Raw genomic sequence first — 26,661 nt, 5'->3', positions numbered from 1 at the left:
GGTATATTCATTATCCTATTAGGAAGTTCAGAATCAATCAATATATAACATTTACAAAAGAACTAAATTTGTCGTCGCATACTATTAAAATTTTTTCCTGCCGTAAGTAATATGAGTAATGATCCATTTATACCTGATGTCTATCACCTTTTGCTTTTGTTTGTGTCGGGGATGAGTACGGCAAAACACGTAAGTCAGATCGTCGACTTTTTTGAAATAGCAATCTTTGCAACGTAATCTCAATACGTCCCTCTGTTTAAATGTTAAATTATTAGCATATCTGACACCCAGAAGTTTAAACTTTGGTAGAATGTTTGTATTTCCGGCTAAAGAAGAAAACATAAAATTAACAGGCGATTCCACGTTTCTCTTTGAAGCTAGATTTGTCGGCATTTTGTAGAATAATCGATTGGACAGACGGCCAAACAGGCCAATTATTTTACTTCCGTAAATCATTTCTTCTTAATAATCTGAAAATATTACATAAAAACCTGATAATTATCTTATGGTTACAATTTATTCATTTCTGTGATGTTTAAAGTAATGCAGAGTGGTCCAAAAGCCAGTTAAATGAAATTTATTTTTAATCTTTTTTAAAATGGTGATTCGGTTGTTTCCAACAAAGTGACAAATCTATTTTAATCGTTTTAAAAAAATAATATATCCTGATTAAATGGCTTTTGGGTCATCCTATATAATTCAAAACTTAGCACAGTGTTTTTCAACCTCTTGTTTTAATAACGGCACTCCAACTCGGTAATTTTTGGGTCTTGCGGCACCCCTACTTCTTTATCGATATGGAGTTATTGTGCCTTTTGTACTTTTAGTAATATGTAAGAAATGTTACAGTACTGCTTGGAACTATATTTAGCAGCACCCCAGTTGAAAACCACTGAACTAGTAAACGAAAATCCTAAAATACCTTCTTAAAGCAAGCTGTCGAATTACGACAAATCTTCACAAATTAATATTGATCTGAAAGAAAAAGATTCATCAACATTTTCTAATCAAATATAAGGTGATGAAATTTAGGATAATTATAAAAATGCATAATTATAAACAATTTAAAAGCAAATTTATTTAAATTATTTACGTAAGAGAAAAGAGGTCAATACAGAATGAAGTCAACGTTAAATTCAAACGTAAATGCAGTCCAAACTCCATTTAATTTCGACAGATTTTATTCAGTTTTCTGCTAAATTTTCCAGCCGAAAACAAGAAGAAACTTCGTAACAATAATCACACGATGTTGCTCGAGCAACAACAGAGTGTAAAAAGACAATAGAAATCAGATGGATAATGCAGGCCACACACTTCAGTCACGAGAGGTTTTATTAACTGATCACGGTGCAAGTTGAAGATACTTTTGCTTATCCCAATATTTGCATCCAATCTCCTGCAAAGTAGTGCTCCCTACCAAGTTGGCACCCACCGAAAGCAACCACACTACATTACATGACCATCAGTAACAAATCATACAAGGAGAGAATCTTCTGTCTACTGTGGGTTAGTTTTATAGCACAGTATGTCCATTTCCTTGTTCAAATTCCTGACATGGCAAAATGATATTAATCAATAATTATTTTTTACATCAAATAGAAATTGCTTTTAGGGTCAAAATGAATGCGACCATTTTAAATTACTGTAATTATGCTAAATATTATCTAATAAGCATGCGACGTACACCAATTGATAGAATGATCGTCCCAGTTTCATCTCTCATGTGCATTCATCATCTCATCATCACAAAACTGGCAACTCTGCAATAGAGAAGGTGTTTCATGTTATACAGTCATTGCATAACATAAGTAATCTGCAGAAGATGTAGAACTGTGGCTGCTTTAGGAGACTTTAGGCAACAACAGATATGCCATAGCTGGCATAGGAAGAATTTGAGTATCGATCAGTGTGCGCCATGTGACATAAAGATAAATGGTTGAGTCATTGTTATGGGCAAATGTGATTTCCATTGTTTTAATGAATATTGCAACATTAGGTTGACTCACACTATCAGACAATAAATAAAATGATAAATTATTATTTTATTAGATTTAAACTGTCACATTCACACTGTGTAATTGGCAAAAAAAAAAAACACATCACAACGACAACCAACAATCCAAGAAGGAATGCTTGTTATGTTTATTCACATCTTTGAAGCACAGTGTAGTGTGAATGATTTTGCAATTAGGTATCATCATGTTTGCATTGTAAAGATACATTATATTTCGTATTTTTGGAAAATGGATTGTGAAAAATTAAGATAATTTGTACATCATTATCCAGAGACCAGTCTCATCCAATAGCAATTACAATTGGACCGATATTCTCCTCTACTTTGCATTTCTTTAATAATAATGTACTCCAAGAACCTATATCCGGTGTAACCAAAAAACAAAAGAAAAAGTTTACCACAAATGTTTTCGAACTTCCGTGAGTTCTTCCTCAAGTGTAAAACGGAGTTTCTGATGGGACAGAGCGATCGGTAAACAAAATTTGTGAAACATTCGAATCTGTAACATGAGCCACGCATGCATATTGGTAAGAGTTAACAGATCTTAACACTTAAAGTTCAGAGTCCATCGACACCTGCCAGGCTACAGACAAAACTAACTCATCTTTATAATTGATGCATGTGTCGTTGAAGGTCAATTTATATATGTGGATGGCCTCTAACCATTTTAGGTGTTCCGCGTGTGACGTAGTGCAGACGAGCTTCACCTGGTTAAAGACCGCCGCAATGTCAGGATCGAAGGCGTAAGTGGCGAGGGTGGTGGTGTTTCTCTTATGATGTATGTCTGCTATGTGCTCCTGTAATCTGACACCCCCAAGGAGCATTTTGTCGATCCTATGTAAATGAGGTCCCTATCAAATCTGTTGTCTCTAATGGGGATACTGTACACACCCAGAAGTCTGTTCTGGTTGGGGGGTCTTTCCCATTGTGGAGGATGTCAAAGATGGTGGGACATCTGAATGTAATTTTAACCTGGTGCTTCTTGGCGATCTCGGTATAAAGCATTTTAACGTACGGATTGAATGCGATAGGGACTCATTGCACAAGGTCAAGACAATTGTCACTCTGCATGTCAGCCATGACATTGCGTTGTGAGTGTGTGCAGTGATAGCGTTCAATTAATTTATGTGTGAGCCTTGGGAAACCATGGGTAAATGCAACATGGTGTATATGTATTAGCTCAGCAGCAAGTGCTTGTGTAGTAGATGAATGAATGTAGTGGATGAAATGCACCCATGGTTTCCCGAGGCTCACACATAAATTGATTGAACGCTATCACTTCACACGTTCACAACGCAATGTCATGGCTGACATGCAGAGTGACAACCGTCCTGACGTTGTACAATGAGTCCTTATCACATTCAATCTGTACATTAAAATTCTTTATACCGAGATCACCAAGAAGCACCAGGATAAAATCACGTTAAGGAGATGTCCCACCATCTTTGACATCCTCCACAATGGGAAAGACCCCCCAACCAGAACAGACTTCTGGGTGTGTACATTATCCCCATTAGAGACAACAGATTTGATAGGGACCTCATTTACATAGGATCGACAAAATGCTCCTTGGGGGTGTCAGATTACAGGAGCACATAGCAGACATACATCATAAGAGAAACACCACCACCCTTGCCACTTATGCCTTCGATCCTGACATTGTGGCGGCTTTTAACCAGGTGAAGCTCGTCTGCACTACGTCACATGCGGAACACCTAAAATAGCTAGAGGCCATCCACATATATAAATTGACCTTCAACGACACATGCATCAATTATAAAGATGAGTTAGTTTTGTCTGTAGCCTGGCAGGTGTCGATGGACTCCGAACTTTAAGTGTTAATATCTGTTAACCCTTACCGATATGCATGCACGGCTCATGTTACAGATTCGAATGTTTCACAAATTTTGTTTACCGATCGCTCTGTCCCATCAGAAACTCCGTTTTACACTTGAGGAAGAACTCACAGAAGTTCAAAAACATTTATGGTAAACTTTTTCTTTTGTTTTTTGGTCACACCGGATATAGGTTCTTGGAGTACATTATTTAACACAACCCGGTGTTTTGTGTTGTTTTCATTTCTTCAACATTTTGTATACCTAAATATGCTTTCTTTTGATTTTGGGTTCATCTTCATTTAGTAATATGGCTAATGTTGCCAAATCATTGGTAAAAAAAATTCCAAACAAGTTTAGACAACAACTATAAAAGCAAGTGGCAAAATATTTTGTTGCATTATGTTATTACGTGTCTGATAATGTAAATATTCCACAATTTGTCTCGCGTTTGTAGATCCGTGCGATGCCATTTTCTCATCCAACAGTGTAAGTCTAGCTATTTGCACTTAATAATTAACATAAATAAAATAATTTTAAAAATGGTAACATTCTTTTTGGAAGACCCCATATTTACATAGATACACCTCTGAACGAGATGGGCGGGCGAGACCCTACTGGGGCCTTAGCTCATACCCACAACCAGTGGCGTAGCTAGGGGGTGCGGTAGGTGCGGTCTGCACTGGGCCCCTGGAAAACGATAGGCCCATGGGGGCCCCAAAATCACAAAAAAAAGACCCAAAAAATTTTTTTGGGGGCCCACAAATCTGGTTCCGCACCGGGCCCGGAGAATCCTAGCTACGCCACTGTCCACAACAGGAAAAAAAGTGAAAGGAACCACTTCTTTACACAACCCTTTGCAAGATACATCTCCCGAAATCAGCCACACGCAGCTGGAGGTCACATCGCATGCTCCACACATCAATACCATCAAGTTTAACTATTTAGCCCAGATGAGTAGTAGCTCACTTGACTATTCACGGAATACCGGTTATATAATTTTAGGGGGCACGGGAGCTCGTCCCCGGGCGGGTGTTTGATGAGAGTTGTTGCTTGCACCGAAGTACACAACTACATGCGAAGCGTCGGTCAAGGTGAGCAACAGCGAGTGACATAGTAGCAGAGAATAGGCGGTTAATGTTACCTTAGGTAGCCAAGATGCGTCACTTCTATCACATACAGCTTATAATACGCTGCAATCGACAATTAAAGTTATTTACGTATCTAAATAGAAATTTAAAATATTCAATACACTCTCTTATTCTAAACTCCATTTTTTAAAATCAATTAACGCTATAATATTATAAAATATAAGAATAAAACTTTTATCACAATACTCACTCACTGTTTATACCATGCTTTCCTCTTCGCGCACAAAAGTTAATACATTTATTTTCGTATTATAAAATATATATATATATTTTATTTTTAGATTTAACGAGTTAACTTCTAATACTTTAATTATTCATTAAAATTTTTAATAATAGTTAATAATTTAATAAATATATATATGATTCTGTTTTTATTAGTTAAGTGGCAAAAGTGCGAAACCGTCGGTTGGAGTTAGCAGCCATTCAAAATGGCGGCGGTGATACGTGCCGTTTGCCGTTCGAGAAGTTGGAGCTTTAAATGGCGAAGTATTTGCACTAAAAGGGATTGGGAACCGGAAGAGAAAGTAACTCACACGGGACAGGTTCGAGTGCTTTCTTTTTCCATTTATGATTAATTAAAATGCTTTATAACGCATCGTGTAGTAAAATGATAAATGTTTACGTACTTCAGCACCCCCTTGTGGGTAAAATTGCAGTTCCGAATGGGGGTTTGAACGCCCCCCTCTACTCTCATGCACGTGGTCTGAGACTCTGATAAGGCCCCAACAGCCTCGTTCGGAGATGTATTTGTTCCCACTTCTGTATGTAATAATAATATATGGACCCCAGAGGAGTTACGTTGATGACCGTTTATACTCTTACGGGTGAAGTGCGGTGCCGGGTAAGGGCGATCGACCGAACCGATTCCGAGTTGTGTTGCCGCGACGACGGCGGCGGTTCGTTCGACTAGTGCCGGTTGGACGGATTTAAAAAGTTAAATTTCTGTAGTCGAGCCGGATCGGTCGACGAGCATTTCAAAGTTACGGCCGATGGAACTTTGGATTTGTGAAAACCTACATAATTAGAAACGTTGGCAATAAAAAAACTTTTTGGAATCGTCGATAAGCGAAATAAGATAATATCCACCAATTTACGATATTAGTCCAGTGGATAATGAAGATATTTTTTAAAAATTACAAAAACTTGCAATGGTTGGCTGGTGTTTCGATTTGTAATGCTTGTTCCGATTGGTCGTAACAAATCGGCCGTCGACGTAAGTGTATTTGATGTTTGAGTCGGCCTGGTTGGTAGTAGTGTGAAATCGTCCCAAAGAGGAATTAATTCGAGTTATTTTGATGACGAGGATTCTCTTTCAGTACAAAGCCAGCGAGGAGTTTAAAAAGCTACAACCAAACTTGTATGTGATTAGTGGGAACTCTGACTGAAGCCTTTTATAGTCTTTGGTAGCTTTACACTGACTGAGAGCCCTTATTGTCAAAATAATTTGAATTTGTTCTTCCTTTGGAACCATTTGCCTATAAAAACCTGTTTTACAATAACTCTTTGTGGTGCAGAAAACAGGCAGATGCAGTTTTGCATTGCAATCAAATTTTCTGCTTTGGCAGTCATTTTACAATGGTGTAAAAGATCGGTTTTCATAAGCTGTTTTCAGGTGGATTTTCTACTTCAAGCCGTGCTCGAAATCTGCTGGATCTGTAAACGTATGTGTACATCGTATGGATAATTTTGCCAAAATATCATTTTTTGAATTGAATGGATTGTTTTCTTGATAATTGCACAACAGTCTTAAGTCGTATGTGGCCAGACATATTGGACACCCTGTATCTACACATGTAAAGGATGTAAGTCTTGCCTGTATTTTTATATATAAGCAAGATTTTGTCTCTGCTGGTGTCACTGGAACTCATCTTGTCAACTCATCTCTATATGAGCAAAAACCACCAAAAAAAGAACTGAGTTCTGATGCCCTTTGCAATATATTCTGCTCCACAGTTTTCTTTATCTCTCTTTTGTTTTGATCAGACGTAACAAGAAACCAAGACATTGATCCTATTTTTTTTAAAGCTATTCTCGAATTCTCACTAGGAAGAACTTTATAATAGACATAGTACATATATTTAATAAACAGTTTAATTTTGCTGTTCTGTAGTGTACAGCATCAATCCTGTGCACTAAATATATCAGCAGAAGCTCTCACATTGGTAATACATGCTGTATATTCTTTACTAAAAAATATTTATAAGGTGATGCCATGTATGAAAAAACAGCTTTCCAAAACAAGTAGCAAAGGAGCGCCAATATAAAAGTAACACAAAGGTAACAAAATAACATGCAAAAACAGCTAAAATACACATAATGCATTTAAATATGGGACAATCACGGTACAACAGATATATGACTTTACATAAAACTGCTATGTAACTGGAGAAACTATCAACTTACGTCATACGCCCAAAGTCTAGCAGTAATGTGAAATATTTACACTGAGAATGAATGTTTTTTGAAATCTTATGAATCCATCTTCAGGCTTTAAACTCTTTGGAACGTAGAATAATGCTTATAGAGAATGTTTTTTAATTTAGAAATTAAAATAACACTCTCTACAAGTGTCATTCTCCAAATTGGTCTATGACTTGTTGGACAGAGCTACTAAATTTTGTAAAATAGAAGGTAAAAACAAGAGGAATTATGAGAGTTAAAATAAGAGTGGAATAAAACCATTAAAATATTTTTAGGTAAGAATTCTATCAAAGTAAGCTGCTCTGTCTTCTAAATTTGGAAGGGCTAGACGAAGATGAAAGATGTTGGGTAAATCAGTATATGGTAAATTAGCAAGCTTATTTAGATGCAGATAAGTTCTACTTTACTTTAATTTTACTTATTTTAGTATTTGAGGCCAAGGCCTGATGTCAATTGTCAATTATCGAAAGAAATTGGCAAAACGTATCGAGCAAAGGCCAGTTTTGGAGGTGACAAGATGGCAGTTTCTCCATATAATTCCCCCGAATACAGCCAATCTCTTAACGGTACAGTTGATACGGTACTTAAAGTGTTGTAGTACAGTAAGCAGAAGCTGCGAGTTCAAGTCCCTCTCTGGATTAATTTTTTCTTCCAGAATATTCTAAGTTAGTTAATTTATTTCTTATAATTAAATTTTACATAAGATGGTAGTTTAAGTTGTCTATCTTTAATCCAAATTACTTTGTGTTTTAATATTTAATTTTCTATATCATAGCCCGATAAGAATCAGGCCGTATTTTTTAATTATACGTTGGGTTTGGTTTTGTATTTAATTACAAATAATTCTAATTATTTTACTATAAATATTAATCTAAAAAACCTTTATTACACTTACATTTTGAAATTATGTTCTGTAAGATTGTATTCGTTGAATAATAATTATTAAAAAATATTTTCTTTCTTTATTTAGCAATGGACTGAAGATGACTATCGACTGGCAAGATTCGTTGACAAACCAAAACAGGTAAGAATATATTAAATGATTTAATTTTTATGAATCTATGCTGTAAAAAGATGTGTCAAACTATGTAAATTCTAGGTAAACTATAGTCAAAAACTTTATTTGAATCATTTGTTATGAAGGTAGAGTAACTTTTGTTTATCAGCTAATGGCTCATGTTGAAATTATTATTTCTTTCATTTAGTAATAAATATTTTTGAGTATAGAAATTATAACTTCTTTCCCAAGCAATTTTCTTATGAAAAATTTAAACATACAGATGACAAAACTTTATTCCAAATCTTCTCTCTAATACAAAGCCTATGAATTACTTGTAATGATCTATCCTCGTCCATGTAAGACCTAAGATATTGTCACATTTTTTATTATTGTATTTCCTTGAGGCATATACTATTCATTTTTACTTGTTGGAAATAGAGACAAGTAAAATTGTAGACTTTAAAGAAATTAAAAGCTAGTGGCTTTCTTTCTTCAGTAACACATCACGCAAGGAACAGTTGATTTATGTATATTTTATTAAAGGAAATGCATTTCGGGTCTTAGTGACCCCTCTTCAGTCCTTAAGACTTTACAAAGAAGGAGGTAGATACGAGTTACATTATACAAAATAATACATGTAATATTTTAACAAAATTGTTAAAAAAATTAACTTGGTTGATTGTTGGTTACAATTGACATAAGAGAGTACGTTGGGTAATTGACTCGGTAAACAGTTTACTAGGGTTGCTGCAGGATACGGATCATCATTGAGTATGCGGTTGCATTTGTAGAACGAAGTTGTATCTATGCGGGAGGGCAGGGTAGGTTCACCAGATCGGGTGGGATGGAACCACATGTGGATACTACCTGTTAGGGTGGAGGGGTTTCAGACGTCGCTATTGCAATGCACGGCTATGGCAAAATTAGTGTAATTAAATTTAATAGCACGTAAATGTTCTTTTAGTCTTATCTTTAAGGTTTTTCCAGATTCACTTTTGTACTGCTTCGAAAATTGTGGAGATGTAAGTGATTGTTATAAGTGATTTGAGTTGGTATTATATGTTTTTGGGTTGTGGTATGGTTGATATAACTCGTTCTTGGCTACCTCAGAAATCTCAAAAATAATAATTGTCGAGCGATAATAAATTCAATTTCTACTGTAAATAAAATGTTATAGGACGCTGGTTTAAAATCTTGTATCTTTCTAGCGCACTATAAAATTAAACATCGAGCAGACCTAGTGCCAGAAAGTACAAGGTTTTAAACTAGTATCGTAAATATTAATAACTTCTGTAGAGACAATCTTTAGACAAAGACAGAAGTTTGGTTTTAAGTGGGTGCTTATATATTTGGCATGCACCTTGGTTTTCTGCTTTCTAACGGTGTTCTTCATTTTTCATTTCGACAGAAACTATAAATCATGAGCAAGGCAAAGTGCACACTTAGGGAGGGCTGGCTTCTTAAAACTGACTGAAATAGTTTTGTGGTGTTATCTTGAGGATGTAGGGTGTCTGACTCAGAGCTTTTCTGCACATTGTGTGCGTCCAACATCAGTGTATCTAGTAAAGATTTTCAATGTTCAAGCAACGAGAAACATATAAATAAATGCAATGAAGCGTTTGGTTCTAACCAGTTAAAATTTGTCACGCGCGTGCTCATTCGAATATAAATTGCACCCTCGCCTTCAATCCAGAACCAAATTAAAACTGCCATTTTCACTTTAATCTAGCTTTTCGATATGTTTCTAGTCGAACTCTGTCAAAACTAGTTCGATATGTTTCTAGTCGAACTCTGTCAAAAAAATATTTAATTTAATTATAATTTATTGAAGATTTAAATTTTTTAATATTAGAGATATCATTAAAATTATACTCAATGATGATCTGTACTCTGCAGCAACCCTAGTAAACTGTTTACAAAGTCATTACCCAACATACTTTCTTATGTCAATTGTAACCAACAATCAACCATGTAAGTTAATTGTTTTTAACAATTTTGTTAAAATATTATATGTGTTATTTTGTATAATGTAACTCGTATCTACCTCCTTCTTTGTAAAGTCTTAAGGACTGAAGAGGGGTCACTAAGACCCGAAATGCATTTCCTTTTATAAAATATACATAAATCAACTGTTCCTTGCGTGATGTGTTACTGAAGAAAGAAAGCCGCTAGCTTTTAATTTCTTTAAAGTCTACATAAAACCAGTAACGGAAACCTAAGTAAAATTGTGTTGAATTGATAGCGTTATATGTTTACTATTCAAAACAAAAATCGGTCATCGTTGCAAGTGATGTGACATGGTAACCGAGAGTACTCTTTTAAGTGGGCTTGGCTGTATTTATAATATTTAGGAATGGCTTTGATACTTTATAAATATATTTTCTACATTTACATTGCCAACTGGAAACAACTCCTACATATGTGTCCTGTAATCATGCAACTATGACACTGAGCAATCGCTTTACCCTGGTATGGTGTATATACACCTTACCAGGGTAAAGCGATAGCCAGCCATAGTGGATGATTATAAACTGCAGATGTAGGAGTTATCCTCGGTCGATACTGTAAATGACCATTAATGGTTGTGTTTTCTATAATTTGTACTCGATGTGGAGATTATTTTTTTCAATTAAATTCAAGAAATTACAGGATTACATATAAATATTTACAAGCTATTTTAAAAGTATGGATATGAGTAATGTACTGTCTGTATGGATGATGTCAAGCCAAAATAAACAACAAGAGTATATGTTATGATGCATGTTTAATCCATAACATATACTGATGTTGTTTATTTTGACTTACCATCATCCATAGAGACATTACATGTATCTAGACGTTTTGAGACAGCTTGTATAATAAAATATGATGATAACTCTGTTCTGTTAGAGTCAGAATTCTTTCTACAACGATAACCTTGTATAATTCTAACTTCTACAGAATAAAGAATAAGATTTAATTAGTGATATTAAATTCTTGAAAACAATTTATGACAAAAGCTTGGATTTTTCAGTTTAATTTGAAATATTTTAATCTTTGGAAGTATAAATTCAGTTTTTCTATTGAATTAATTCATTTTTATACAATCGGCAACATAACAGGTGTACACAAATGACGTGTTAGGGCCTTCCCAGAAGGTTTAATTATCTGATCTTCAATGCAACATTAGATTGTGCTTTTTATTAGGGAAAGTTTGTTAATAGATTTCATTAAGGAAAGATTGTTTATACTTTCCTTATTTTTGATTTTGTACTATATTTTCCTGTTTAAATGATTGTATTGGATGGTTATTTTGCTATAGGCTATGGGCCTGGAACAAAGTTACCATCCCATCCAGAATAATGGATTATCCTAAACACATACAGTATATTTTAGTGTATGCTAGTATGAACAGATGCTATAATGAATGAGGTTGTAGAACTAATTATGTTCATTCTAGCATACCCCCACTGTACAATAGATTTGTGATTATTCGGCCCAATCAGCCTGTCATAAAGTTCCTTTATATAAACAAAAGGTAAAAAATAATTTTATAATTATTTCATACTTTAACAGTACAGCATTATTAAATAATAATATTGTGTAAAAATGTGATTGCAAACATTTTCATAAAATGGTTTATTCCACAAATAATAATCTGGGGAATAATCATATGTTTTATGAAGATGCCATGGCAATTGCAATCATCTTACTGTCCGACCATAGCTGAAAATTTTGTATTAAAACATTATCATGTACCATAAAAATTACAGCCGAAAATTAAACCTTACGCGGAATGCACCGACATGCTCGACTGTACAAAATGCCTTACCTTCAGTCTTTTGTGTTATCTGACATTCTTCTTATCTGGCTTGGCTGTCCTCCACATTAAACTAGTTAACAGATAAAATGTTTTCGGGACTTCATTCCGTCGTCAGATCCTCTACGCTTTCAAATTGAATGAGAACTACTTTTCCGAGATCTCTTTCTACTACTCGATTTCCGATTCCTTCTCTTCGCACCTGTTATCGTGCATTGTCTGCTGTTTCTCATTTTCAATTTTTCCTTAGAGCTTCTGCTGCTCCCGAATCTTTCTTTTCTTAGCTAAGGAATCAGATCCAAAGTTCAATAAATGTTTGTCTTCTTTGGGGAGAGTTTCTCCTTTATCTCTTTCTGTTCTTCTCTTCTCTCCAAATGATTTATTTTTCCTCATATTCATTTTTCATTCCCATACGATTCTCTCTATGGCTTTTTGTATGAGGGTCAAAGAGTGAGAACAGCTGAAAAGTTCGGGCATTTGAATTGATTTTGAACATAACAATACTGGTTTATATTTAACATAAAAGAATGAACATATATTAGTAGAAAAAAATAACAATAAATCAATAAAAAGGTATTTAAATCCAGAGTTTTGTGTGTTGTTTAGCATTTCTTCACTTTCTGTAATTCTCTGTGGAGTCTGTAAACATGGAAACTCGCCCTTTTTAGATGTAAACAGAAATAAGCTTTTTATTGCTTTTAAAACAGAAAGTACTAATATTGCAAAATTGATATAATAATTGCAATGCTTTTGCATCTGAAATGAGTAACTATAAAGATTACTATGGAGGTTTTTTTTAGGGTTTCTCAAACGGGATCCCGGTTGTTTTTTAACCTGGGAAATTCTTCTCATCGCAGGAAATCTCGCAAACTTCTTAAAAATTCACTTTTTTCTTATTTTGTGTTAAGGTTGAGGAAATTTTGCAAATAGAAAGTATAATTAACTCATAAACTGTCAGAATTCAATTGTATTTATTAATTTTAAACCTACTTATTAGTTTTTTAAATTTTTGCTCATTACGGCATGTCGCAAATGGTCAATAATCAATACGTAGCTTATTTGTGGCAAGACTCTGAAAATTCTTTACTTGTCAGAACCTGTAATATTTGGAATAATTGTGCTTACGCTGTCTTAATTTTTAACCATGTCCAGTAGCTTCAATAACTGCGTAATGCCAGATTGTGCAAATTGGGCAAGGATACAAACGAGTACAAAATCTGCAAGTATGAAGTTTTTCTTCATAAACCTGATTATTAAAGACAAATGAACTGCCGAATTATCTAAATATATAAAATTACTCATCCTGACTGACTGATTCATCATCGCCCAGAGCAAACCGCTGAACTTAAAGAGGTGAAATTTGGTACACGGTTAGGGTACGTCATGAAAATGCACACTAAGAAGGGATTTTTCGAAATTTTCCCGCGGGGGAGAGGGAGAGCATTAAGACTTAACCTGAAGAACGGCTCCTACTGTACTATTTTAGATGCAATTTTTTGTTTTCAACTACTTTTAGTCTTCATTGAGTATTTAGGTGTATTAAATTGATAATATTTCAGATATTGTTATAAATATTTTTATATATTTTGATTTTTTAACTAAATGTTCAAACCGTTTTAAATTTGAATTTGTTATTGCATATAAAACAAATGACAAACGTTTACTGTAACTGAAATCAAACGTACAACACCTTTAACATATCCTTTAACAACGAATAATAGTTTTGGTATGTTTGGTATGTTGTTGTAAGCATTTTCCAACAAACTTTAATAAGTTTTTTCTATTTGTGGAAATTTCTACGTAATTCAAAGGTCATTTTTAATGTATGGTGATACCTCCGTTTTCATCGATAATTCGTCCGAAACAATCGACAAATTCCGAAACCAACAAAAACCGAGGCAATTATTTCCATATGAATCTATGTAAATCCAATTAATTCGTTCTAGACAGTCCAAAATGCATACCAAAAACACATTTTATAGAGAATTAATAGAGCGTTAAATACTAAAAGCAATAAGAAATTAATATAAAAAGACTAATCTAAAGGAAAGCGATGGAATTGTCTAAGATATAACCGCCGACGGTTATATCTTAGACTTATATATGCTGGAAGAGGAGATCGGATCGAAGGTCCGGGTAGCATAACTGGCAACGCGTTCGCACAGCAAGCGGGAGTTGCGGGTTCGATTCCCGCTTTGGGCCGATTCTTTTCTTCCAGTTTAATCTAAATTAATTAAATAAATATTATAATTATTAATTTTAACAAGAAATGGTGCCTAACGCCTAACTCTAGTGCCGAATTCATTTCTAATCTATAATCATATATCCAAAATTTAGCCCGATCATTTACGGCAGTCGTTGGTGTATTTGCTTATGACGTCGGGTTTCGTTTGTTGTGTATATTTGCATAATTATTTATTTATTTATTATTATTGTATTGATATAGATAGATGGAGAGTGCCTCCTTAACATACTTATATACTTTATAAGAAGAAATATTGTTCTTCTGTGAATTAACATATTAAATTTATTTTTTGTAAAACTTTATATCAATTATTATAATATTTTTAATGTTTTTATGTTAAAAAAGTTACACAAAATGCTAATTTTACACAATGAATAATAGTTTTGGTATGTTTGAATGTCACTATTTAAAACAATTCATTTCTGGCAATCAGATTTGGACTCGAACAATGAGCACATTTCTTTTTTTTCCCCCCTCTTGTTACTGTTATTGTTTTGGTGAAAATAAATACAGGAAAAAGCTTCCAATTTAAAGACGACAATCAGTTTTTCAAGTTAAAAATGTTTTAAATTATATAAAAAAGTATTTTTTTGACTCTTATAAAGAATAAATGTTTGCTAATTATATTTTAGAAAGGTGATATATATTATTTAATTTCGTTACTTGTACTTTGAAAGTATGGTCAGACTTTGATTTAATATTATCATTTGTTTGTTTTGTATACAGAAATGTGACTCTTGGGTGATTTTTTCAGGGGAAGGTTTTCTATGGGAAACTGGCCCCTATTTACGTGTTACAAATATGAAGAAAACTTGGAAAACTCCACGTGGTTAGCCTGCTAGTGAAGCGCAAACTCGTGATCGGTATTCGGTGGTTATCTACTCTCTCACCGGTGGACTCTATCATTTGTTCTCCTCCAAAATTGACACTAAATTGAGTGTGACACTGAGGGGATGGCCATTAATTACCTGTATGGTGTTTGAGTCATTTTGATTTTCTCCCACGATGGGGGGAAGTCAAAATGCATTTTTAGAAAACTTTCACCTTGTTAACTACGTGTGCAATAGTTCACGGGCATCCACGACGTCGAAGAAATGACTTTAAAAAGTTCCGCAAGTGTTTTTTAATTGATAGTCTAGTAAGCAAGCAGCAGCAACAGATCTGGAAGAACCCAAAGAGGAGTAACTCAAAAGTATATAAGTACTTTTTATTACTTTTTACTAGTACCTTTTATTAATGTGTGCAATACAATTATATTGCAGATAGTTTGATAAATCATATTTGGCATCATTAACAAGGGCTTAAGCTCCTGTAGCACCTGATGAATCTGTCTCGGTTTACAAGAGCAAATTTGTATGCATTAATACCACTAGAGAAGTCCACATAGATAGTGCATCGACCTCCTGCATCGTATGTAATGATATACTTTTCTAGACTCCCCTTTCTCCTTAAAGCGTATAGAAAACTAATGAATGGCACCTAAAGTATCTCAAACAGTAAAAGTTATATACAGTGAATGTATACTAGAATTTACGATTTGGCGATGGCAATGCCATTTATAATGCAAAATCACATTTAGTAATTCACAGATACCAAACGGCTTTCTATTTCAGTTTTAGTTATGGGCTGGCGATGGCTGCCAGTCCAAAGAAAGTTTCCATGGTATGAAATAATACCATATTTTTAAAAATTCATATAATATTGATAATTATGTTATATTATTACGGTATACGGGATGTACGGTAAAGTCCTTATACACTCGCATAACTCACGAACGCAGCTAGCTAGTTTTGAAGTGATGTATAATTATAGTAAAATGACTACGGGCTACAAAACGAGACCACTTGTGTAAAATTGCTTATTCTCTCGCTCTGGAAAATGATTTGGGATACAGAAAATAGTCTATTACAAAGTTACAGAGCATGACCAATTTAGTACAGAAGCGCAAATAGCATGAATAGAAAGCACGAAATTCTAAAGAACACATCAAGCACGGATTGTAATATGTGTATTTCTTGTGTGTTCATTTGCCTGTTTTCATTCATTTCTAGTGTGTTTATTTAAAATGTGTATTTCTCATTTTTCTATGTTTTTCTGCTGCATTCATTACTGTGTGTAGTACATTGTGCATCATTCACAGATATAAGTGTATAAGACTTTTACTATGGACTATATATACTCGCTATATATAAACATAAATACAAAAGATACTTAACATTACTTTATATAATTATAACAGGAAGCAATACAACGAGACATAGAAACACACTTATTTACTTCCAGCAGTAGGTTTAATACAATAAAAATGTTTTTGACCTATTCACAGGTCATCCTCAATTAGAATCTATAGAAATGGAACAAACTAACAAATCAAATATAAAAAGCATTTTAAAATTAAAAGAGAACAAAATAAAAATTCCAAATTTAAGTGTAAAAATTAACGGAAATAAAACATGCGTAACTCATCCAACCCTTTCTACGTCAAACTTTCGACAATTAGGTCTCTAATCAGAAGAGCACGGATGCACTGTACGAGTGTTACAGGAACAACAAGGAAATTAGAATACATCAATAAACTTGTCAAACAGCATGGTTATCCAACAACAATACGTAATCTAATTTCAGCATATAATTGGACAAGAAATGTGTCTTCACGACAGAATACCGTAAGGTGGTGCATGGTAAAGTAATTTAACACACTCGAAAAAAATCCACAAGGTGGTCGTCGGGAGTAACAACATAAAAGTAGCAAATAAATGCAATTTTACAAATTTTATTACACTCAGAAATGAGGAACCAAAAGAAAATCGTTCCATCACACCGGGAGTCGACACCATCCCACTAGAAGATTGGCGTTTTCGACGAAAGCTAATGTACACGGGGACCACTGCAAGGAGGAACCCAAAAGCAATTTAATGTTAAGTGGCCTGCTTCGGGTTTAAACAGTCTGAAGTGTAAATAGAATGCAGATCGATTAGTATTCTATTTAGATGTTTGATTTCAGACTGTTAAAAACCAAAGCTGACCATTTAGCATAGCCAAAAATGTTCGTTTTGTTAAATTTTATTAAATCGGCTTGCTGGAAATGTTGTGGAAGTGTGTCTTATTATTAGGTTCCAGCTCGTCGTATAGAGAATTGAGTAAACCAAACCAAAAATACTTACTATTAAATGTTTCTAGTTTTACTTTGAATCGTCTTTGGCTGGAGATGATTCAAAATGATGCGAAAAAATTCACGATTATGTTTAGTTTCCTATTTAAATGTTTTCTGAAAGTAAGTGCTTTTATTTGTCATTTATTGCTGCCACACTGCTAAGTTTCGTACTCTTCCGTGAAAAGAATTTACCGATTTTTAAAGTATAAAATCTTGAAAATTGCTTAACATTTTTTTTAAACATAATTAATATTGTCAATAAACAAGAGTAATCAGTCTTTAATATCCAGCAAGAGAAAAAGTACCAAATAAACATTTTTGACTATTTTAAGCAGCCATTATTGGGTTTTAAACAAAATAGTTATAAAATAAATTATAATACAATCTAGAGCATTAAATTGCTTTGAAATTAAAAATTTTGGTAACATTTTAGTCAGTGAAATTCTAGGTTGCATTTTGTTGACTGACATTTATAATGAGTTGATCATCTGGCAGTGATTCAAAACCTTCGTATTAAATAATGTGTACGTACAGGGTATTCCAAAACGAATGCTGCCATTTTAAATTATTGTAATTTAATGTTGCGACGTACGTTAAAACATTAGAAAACCGTTAAAGTCTCGCATTCGTCCATTATGATTTTTCAACGGAGTGAACCTTATGTAGCATGGCACACAATTGACCAATACTCAAATCTTTTCTACGCTCGCTACTGCATATCCGTCCCCACTCTTCCGTGGCAGTCGCAATTCTGTGGCTCCCGCAGATTACTCGCATTGCACTACAAGATAAATTCCAATTTTGTAAACTGCGGAATGCAAACGTCTCTGTTGTGGAGTCGCTGTTTTCGTGTACGGTGCTTCCTAAATGCAATAGACGAGATGTTTGAATGCAGGTGGGAGACGAAACTCGGACGGTTATTCTGTTAATTGGAGTACATCGCGTGCTTCTCGGATAATAATTAGCGTAATTTAAAACGGTAGAACTCATTCCGGACCTTGTGGTACGGCCGATTCTATCGTTCGAACGTTTCTGGGATTTATGCGCAATGCAAAACTCACTTGCCCCAAGTGTGTTTTTGTTTGTCGGCGATGATATCAAAGTAAACAGCAGGATTTTATTTTTATTTTCATGTTTGAAAGACGATTTTATGGATAATTCCAAATATTTTTATATTAAAAGTCTCATTTTAATCTCATTTATTCTCTAAATAATAGGAAAATTTTAAAAATGCAAACAAATTTTAACTTTTAAAACATCCTCGTATGTGACTTATTTTAAAAGTTTTGATGTTTTGCCAATTGCAATCTTTTAAAAAAAATAATGTTAACAAGTTAACTTGTCCAAAATTATTTTGAAGGCAATTTTAGTGGAAAGAAAGTCGTTTTAATTTACTTTCCAAATTAGTTATTCGCTCGAAAGTAAAATATTGCACTTAATTTAATTTGTTACGATTAAAATTTCAAAAATATCATTTAATATTATTGTATTAAACTTGTATCTTCTACCGGATCTTTGTTTACGTAAAGCTCCAAAAATCCTTACGTATATTCCGACTATTTTATGAAGCGTAACCCGAAAATGTTTGTTAATTATTCATTTTAAAAGGTTTCGGAACTTTTATTTAAAATTCTTGATAAAAAAAAAGGAGAAAATAATTACGATTTTTTTATATTTTTCAGATAAACGAACACTTTGCCATTGATCTTATTGCCGAAACACCTCCCATTCCGGTGAAGGATAATCACACTTGGTGTAATGGCGGCGGAGGACCTCTAGGACATCCCAAGGTTTATATAAATCTGGTACGTACCGTATTAGTCGGGATATATATTAGTATAAGCTCGGAAAACTATTTTAGTTTAAGAAATCTCGGATCATTGTTATTTATACCTTAAAATGAATAGATATTTATAAGTCGTAAATATCTAAAGGTTAAAAATAGGTAAATTTATAAATAAAATGGTTCCTATTCACACGAATTGTATTATATATAGTTTTTAATTATAAATATAAATATGTTTTTACTCGGAGAAAGACTTAAGACTTCCCGAAAATGTTAAAATGTGTAATTTAATGACTTAGGAAGGTCACTTTTATATTTTTAGATTTGAAAATACAGGTTCAAATAATTTTTAGAAAAGTAATTTTTCATTTATTTGTTGTTATTCAGTAGTGGCCGAGGGGATAAAACCAGTGTTTACTGGATTTACTCCTTTGTCGTTGAGGTTAATTACTTCTAAAAGAACAATATTAAATGTTAACATCTTAAAAAACACACGAAAGAACTTACAAATTAAATATTTTTTCCTATAGGCTCTTTACTGCCGTTCTTTTCTGTCGTACTCTATCGATCTCCTGCTTATTCTGTGAATGAAATGATGCAAACTAGCATTAAGTAATGTAAATACTTTGCAAACTTAAAGCTTTTAAAAAGAAATTTTATAAGTAAGGGAGCTGCAATAAGTCTAGAAGAGCCATAGGTAGCTCGCAAATGCAGTTTGGCCTCCATGGATATATTTACTCCATTACAAAATGTTTTAAATCTTACATTTTGTTAGTTTTTTTTAAGGTTTCTATTATTATTTTAGAATTATGAATTACAGTTTACATCAGATTTACAGAATCGTAAACACAAAATGTTGAATATGATTTACAAATATAAATTCTAAATTAATGCCAATTACAACAAAATATCATCATCAGTTCAGTTAAACAATAATAATGAAATTAATTTAATATAAATGATTAAAGTTTTGTGTTAATGATATTATTCTAAATTATCTAATCGTTAAGGCTATCGACGCGATGCCTGTAATGCCGAATTATTATAACGATTACATTTGGTGGTCGATTACATTCGTAATTTCATTTTAGCTTTGAATCTGCAGATGTTTATAAGCTGTAATTTTAACGTTTTAACTATTTTAAATTATTGTAATCATGTTAATAATTATCCAACAATGTTGCGACATACATTAAAGCATCGGAAAACCATCCAAGTTTCACATTTGCCCATTACGGTTTCTCAATGCGCGCGCCTCTTGTTGCACGACGTGCGTTCGACCGATACTCGACTCCTTCCTACACTCTCTACGACATATCTATTGTCACTCCTCCCACGGCAGGTATAATTCTGCAGCTCGTGCAAATTACTCACGTTACACGACGACAAGCAATTCCGACTTTGTGAATTGCAGAACGCTAAACATGTTCCTCTGTTGTGTTGCCATTTTTGTTTACTGTGCTCCCTGGAGATAGTAGACAACAAGATATTTGAATGCAGGTGGGAGACCAAACTCAGGTGGTAGGTGTACATAGCATACTTCTCACATAATAATTAACATATTTACAGTAATTTAAAATGGTAGCATTGATTTTGCAAGACTATATTAAGTAAATTTTTTAAATTCAGGCACCATTCAGTTACACCACCGTAATCAATATTTTGACGATAATTCCAAAATGCTAACTAAATTTAATTCTTCAACTTGTAATTCCGCTTTTTCGGATATCGGAACGAAAAGTTTTACCAAAATCCTAGTACTTCTGTCATCCGTAGGGGTACCTTGGCCTGGAAAGTCTGAAAGTATATTTTTGTTTTCACCTCCAAAACACGTATAACGGCACACGAATTATAAATTAAATAACGAATTAATTCCTTTTTTATCACTGTAATCTTTAATATTTTAGATTTGTTTATTATTTAAATTGAATGGAGGCTAAGGCGACAAGGACACGTGTAAGAACGTAATTTGAAACAACCGTTCTACAGGGGGAAAAAACGTTTTCGGGTAAAGCTATCCATTGAGGACAAAGAACAATAATATACGATTCTAAAGTTAAACAACATTCCGAATCAACGCAAACAGTCAACTTGGCTTCCATCCAATTATGTTAGTTTTGAATGAGATTTTTAAATGTATATAGATAAAGTTTCATTAAAAATCAAATTACCGGATTATCGTATGATTTTTAATTTAAGTAGATAATGAGCCTTAAAAAGTTCAAGATCAGTGTAACTTCTTTGATAAGGAAGAGATTGGGCATCGATGCTATTAAATTTCGGTGGTTAAAGATCAAGGGGTTGACAGGATGGGGGGATCACGTATCATATCTCGAGCAGGGTTGGACTTAACTTTTGCTCCTTATTGGCATTTACAGTTTTTTAAAATACTCGATATTTATTGAATTAACACATTGACTTTTTAGACAAGCGAGACGTACGATCTAATTTTTTACGTCCTTTTATAGACGTTTCTTCTTACTCATCACCCATGCAAGTCGGGCCCATCCGTAACGAGCATACTCTTAGTTATATTACTAATAATGCGCAGGTGCCTCTTGTTAATCATTCATTCGAGTCCGTACGTAAAAAACTAATCTATAAAACTAAGATTTGAATTATTAAACACGAACCGCATTATCAAACAACTCGATCGAGATTATCTCTGCTAATCGTGTTTTTTTATCGGTCTTTGCTAGAGAATTTTTACGTTAGTCATAACACTGATAAATAAAAAGTAAACACGAGCAACTGGCAAAATTCAGATGTAGTTAATTAACAAGATAAAGCCATAAAATAATCAGCGATAAGAAATTATGAAATGAAATTTATCAGATTTTAAGTAATGTAATCGTCAAGAGAAAATATTTTCCACATCTCTAGAATATTTATTTAAATATTTTATATTTGATAAATTTGATATATAAAAGCCTTTTAAGATTCTGTTTACGTTCGGTTACAAATATTATGACTTCTCTGTTAATTTTTTGAGTAAATGCAGTTACGTGTAGCCTTACGTTTGTTAAATTTCTTATTTGTTACTCAGAAAGTTTATTTTTAGTGTCAATATTTGGTAGAAATGTTTATATATTGTATATTAATATTATAAATACGGGGCACTCGCTTTAACATTTATCCAGGCCAAAAGAGATATTTCTGGCATTGCACGAATGTGTATTTCTTATGCAATCGTGAAAGTGTAATCACTTCACAGCAGGGTTTGTTACTATAAGGTATTATGGTAGTGCTTTGCGAATTAGTCGACTGCGTAATGTTTTTATAAAGCTGTCGACATTATGTGATTGAATTCTTAATTTAAACTTTGCTTTTAAGATTGGAAGATTGACATATTTCTGTTGAAACTATTCCACGTACGGTACCTTTCTCAAATTAATTAATTTATTTTACGAATATTGCAGCGAAGCTAACGCACCGTCTGCATATACTCGTGCAATGCCGAGAAGAACTGTTACACCTGGACAAATTTTAAGGTGAACACCATGCAACTATTAAGTTTTAACTCCACATTTGTGACTGAGACAGGCTGCATCTCATCTCTCTCAGACCCTCTATTATATTCTATTCTAGCAGCATTAAATTTATCAAAACGTATTAGAAATTAGTACAGAAATGCCCCACTGTAGCCCTTTTGGCATTGCAAGCAACAAAAAAGCATTTTCCTTTGCGTAAGCTTGCATATTTCTGCTAAGTTCCGGGTATAAAAGTGGCCGCCACTGTCGAACTTAGGCAATAATAAATGAATCACATACAAGTTGTAAATATTATTGTTATTTTTTAACGGCTGATCCGTTAATAACAACCGATCAGCATGTTTTTCTGTAAATAAATAATAAAATGTTGTTGCGTTTATGAAATGCAGTTTTAGTAGATAAATATTTACGTTTTAATTGCCATATTTGCAGCATTCTTTCTTGCGCTACTTTAAATAAATAAACTAATTAAAACTTTAAAATATTATTTTGAATGTATATTCTAAAAAAAAGTATTCTTTTGGGCTTTTATATTTATTTATAAATGCGAATAAACGTCGTCAAAACAATATATCAACTCGGAAATGCAGCAGTATTTAGTTTAGGTGCTCGGAACATAAATTTTCCGCATTAAGTTCTATATTTATTACCTCAGATAATTAATTATCGTAAGTAGAACTGGGTTAATTTAATTAGTTCAGTTTTAACTCTGTGATTTTAATCGTAATTGTTATTTAGTGTTACGAATAAGTATTTAAAATTGATCATAAATCTTCAGTAAGAGACCCCTTCCGGTGTATTTTAGGATTAACATTCCCGACGATCTCTGCAGGGGATAATCACCATAAATAGAAAATGGGTTTACCTTATTATGGTGTAACTTATAAGTCATAGAATATGATCTGTGCAAGTGTTATTTAACTGAATGCACGTAAGAATGCTTGTTTTTTTTCTTGGCAGACGTGTGTTAACACGTAAAAACATTACTCATATTACATGCTGTTAAATTCGAACGTTCTTCTGTTTGCCTCCTTTGTTTTCTGGTTCTAAACACGATCAATAGATTCTTTTACTAAATTTATACAAATTAATTACATAAAACAAAGGAAGCATATTTTATTTTTGTATTTATGTACAGCTTTTAACATATTCAGACAAGGCGGCCAGATGGCCGAGCGGTCAAGGTTAGCAGCCTGCCGCCCTGGGGGACCCGGGATCGAATCCGGACGGGTCGAAAAATCCCCAGGAATTTTTCGGGGGGTGGTCCGTCAGGATATGTCGGTCCCCGTCCCTCACCACCCGGCCGCCCCATTGTGGGCCTGGCCGAACCCATAATGGGCTTGCTATAAGAGGCCCTCTTAGTGCCCACTGGGCGGAAAAAAAAAAGAAAAACATATTCAGACTTCACATCGTATGAATAAACATCATAATTTCTGGAGGAGCAAACAGAAATACTATACTTGTTCTAAAAAAAAAAGAAAAAACAGAACTCTCCAACTCTTCGTTTGATTTCTGTTTCATTTCTTTCAAATTTAGTTACGAGAGTATGTTCTGAAACAGCTTTTCACTTCATGCAGTGCATTCCAAAAATGTAGTCATTTTTAATTCAAATAGTTTGATTACACTGAATGTATTTACATATACATCATAAGCATGTTCTTTCGGGTGGTCTACGATTTGTATGATCACGAATATTTGTTTATTTCTATCCCAGAGCACTAAAACGGCATTTTTTTATTCACGTCGTAGATTTACCCGAGCCCATAATGGAGCAGCCGAGTGGCTAATGACAGGTTGCAACAAATAGTCAAACTCTAGTCAAAGCATGAAAATTTGAGGCTCAACTCGGATTGTTTTCAATACAGGCATCGTCCAGAACCCATGCTTTCAATACGAGCATCGTTTAGCACCCGTGCTTCTGATACAAGCGTTATCTAGCATCATCTAGCATCCTTGTTTCCGGTACGAGCATCATCTAGCACCCGCTTCTGATCAATCCCAAGTACTAAACATACAGCATTTTAACGTAAAATTTCTCAAAATGTTCACTCACCATATTTATTAACTTAAAAGAAATTGCATTTTTATGATTGATGATAAACAAAATTGTTCGTATAAATCCTAAAATTTTACGTCTTAAATCAGATATAATCTAATAAATATTTATCAGAAAATGTTTTGTTGTGTGAAGGAATTTTTCCTTATATTTGTAAAACATTAATCAAAACACACTGGATTAAAGTATAAATTTCTTAGTTAACCGACCCAAATGTGACTCTGAAATTTCCTTACGTCTCAAATTACGTTATTTATCTTAATTTGTTCTTCTGCCGGGAAACCATAAAACACATTCCACACTCCAAAGATCGGCTTAAGGCAGAAACCATTTATTTATTTAATGATACAAAATGTATTTCCTGTAAGTTGTTCCTCATCTTTCTTCTCTCATTTTTTTTCAATTGCTAGCAACACTCGGTTAGAAGACGAGAGGGATAATACCAACCTGGCATACCCTTCGCTGGTGCGGAACATTAAGCAACTTCGTTAGGGAGAAGGAGGGATACTCGAGGAATTAAGTGCATAAAATGCATATTGTGATTGAGATAATGCCACAAATTGCATCCTCGTTCAGTAAATAAATGGTTTTGCAAGGTTAACATTCATTTTTGGAGGGTGCAACATGCTCGTGTTTCCCAACCGAATAGAAAATTGATTAAAAACATATTTAATATAATTTATATTGATTTTTCCTTATCTTATTGGAGGTTTTATTAAGTTATAAATAGAAAAACAATTTTAATAATTTCAAAATTTATTTGTTTAAATAATTCTTTAAATGAGATTTCAGATTAAAAAATTCCATACATGCCAAAACTGTGCTAAAAAATGATACCGTATGGAAGTATTTTTTCGGCACGTGAAAGTATTTTAATGGATCTATTCTGGTGCATTTAAATAGCTTTGTTTACTTGCTGACTCCACCTAAAAATGGCTGACATTGTTTTAATATACTCACTCGTACACTAACCTATATACCGTTCTAAGCAGGGGACATTCGGGAGTGCTATAATTTGCGCCAGTTTAAATTCGACGTCACAAAAATGTTTTGAATTTGATGAATCAAATACCTTGTGACTCCTTTTATTTACATCATAAAAAAGGGTGCCAGACTTTTTAAATCATCATAGATGAGCGGTTAATGACCTAAAAACATAGAACCGCTTTACTGGCTCTTGTTAACTTGCCAGACCCGAAAGCGTCGCAATAAATGCGAAGACTTAATTTAGCTCCTGCCCGCCGAAATTACCAAATATTCTTTTAATTTATTGCATTTTCATTGATTGGACAGTCTCAAGAATTTAAATTTTGTTGCTAGTTTTCAAGTGTGCGTTGCAGTTTCTTGTGTAATATTTTGATTTAATGTTATATAAAGTGTTTTATTGGTATTATTTAATTAAATTTTTTTAAAAACAATGTGTTGGATACATTTAAAATAACTAATTTGTTGTATAAACAGTGTTTCAGACTTTTGGGATATGTATTTGAGGAGATATAAGAATATATTGCATGTTCCAGATCAGTAAAGCTGTTAAACTGCAGGTTATTTTTGTTTAAAAGTCTGTTTGAAAGGGGTTGAGGATACAATTTTACATTTGTTCTGTCTTAAAATTTCAATTACAAACTTGCACTCGCCTATGGAGCCGATGCTGCTCCATAGGTGAAATGTAGGTGATGTGGCTGTTGCTCCACAGGTGTAACCTAGGT

General features: G+C 33.6%; 1 protein-coding gene and 1 long non-coding RNA gene across 4 annotated transcripts in view; one reads left to right on the top strand and one right to left on the bottom strand.

Annotated features, from left to right (window-relative positions):
* Window positions 1–252: 252 nt before the first annotated feature.
* LOC136970061 (uncharacterized) lies at window positions 253–25,950 on the bottom strand. 2 transcript variants are annotated; one of them, XR_010879936.1, is made up of 3 exons: window positions 25,766–25,950; window positions 923–975; window positions 253–470 (listed from the first exon to the last, which is right to left on the bottom strand). It is a non-coding gene; the product is annotated as an uncharacterized lncRNA (long non-coding RNA). The 2 variants fall into 2 exon arrangements; XR_010879935.1 differs by lacking the exon at window positions 25,766–25,950 and adding an exon at window positions 5,191–5,240.
* The window catches only part of ND-13A (NADH dehydrogenase (ubiquinone) 13 kDa A subunit), a 35,159-nt gene continuing 13,889 nt past the window's right edge, over window positions 5,392–26,661 (top strand). Inside the window, exons 1-4 of one of the 2 annotated variants that reach the window (XM_067264431.1) lie at window positions 5,392–5,542; window positions 8,392–8,445; window positions 19,302–19,424; window positions 24,646–24,944. In XM_067264431.1, coding sequence (XP_067120532.1) covers window positions 5,429–5,542; window positions 8,392–8,445; window positions 19,302–19,424; window positions 24,646–24,663 — 309 coding nt within the window. In that variant the 5' untranslated portion in view covers window positions 5,392–5,428 and the 3' untranslated portion in view covers window positions 24,664–24,944. Of the gene's footprint in view, window positions 5,543–8,391; window positions 8,446–19,301; window positions 19,425–24,645; window positions 24,945–26,661 lie in introns of those variants that run through there. The other variant, XM_067264430.1, reaches the window with a different exon arrangement.

The sequence above is a fragment of the Centruroides vittatus genome, unplaced genomic scaffold (assembly GCF_030686945.1).
Source record: "Centruroides vittatus isolate TY-2023 unplaced genomic scaffold, ASM3068694v2 contig_1891, whole genome shotgun sequence".
Taxonomy (NCBI): domain Eukaryota; kingdom Metazoa; phylum Arthropoda; class Arachnida; order Scorpiones; family Buthidae; genus Centruroides; species Centruroides vittatus.
The sequence above is the reverse complement of the archived record's forward strand: the minus strand, read 5'-3'. Positions and strand labels throughout refer to the sequence as shown.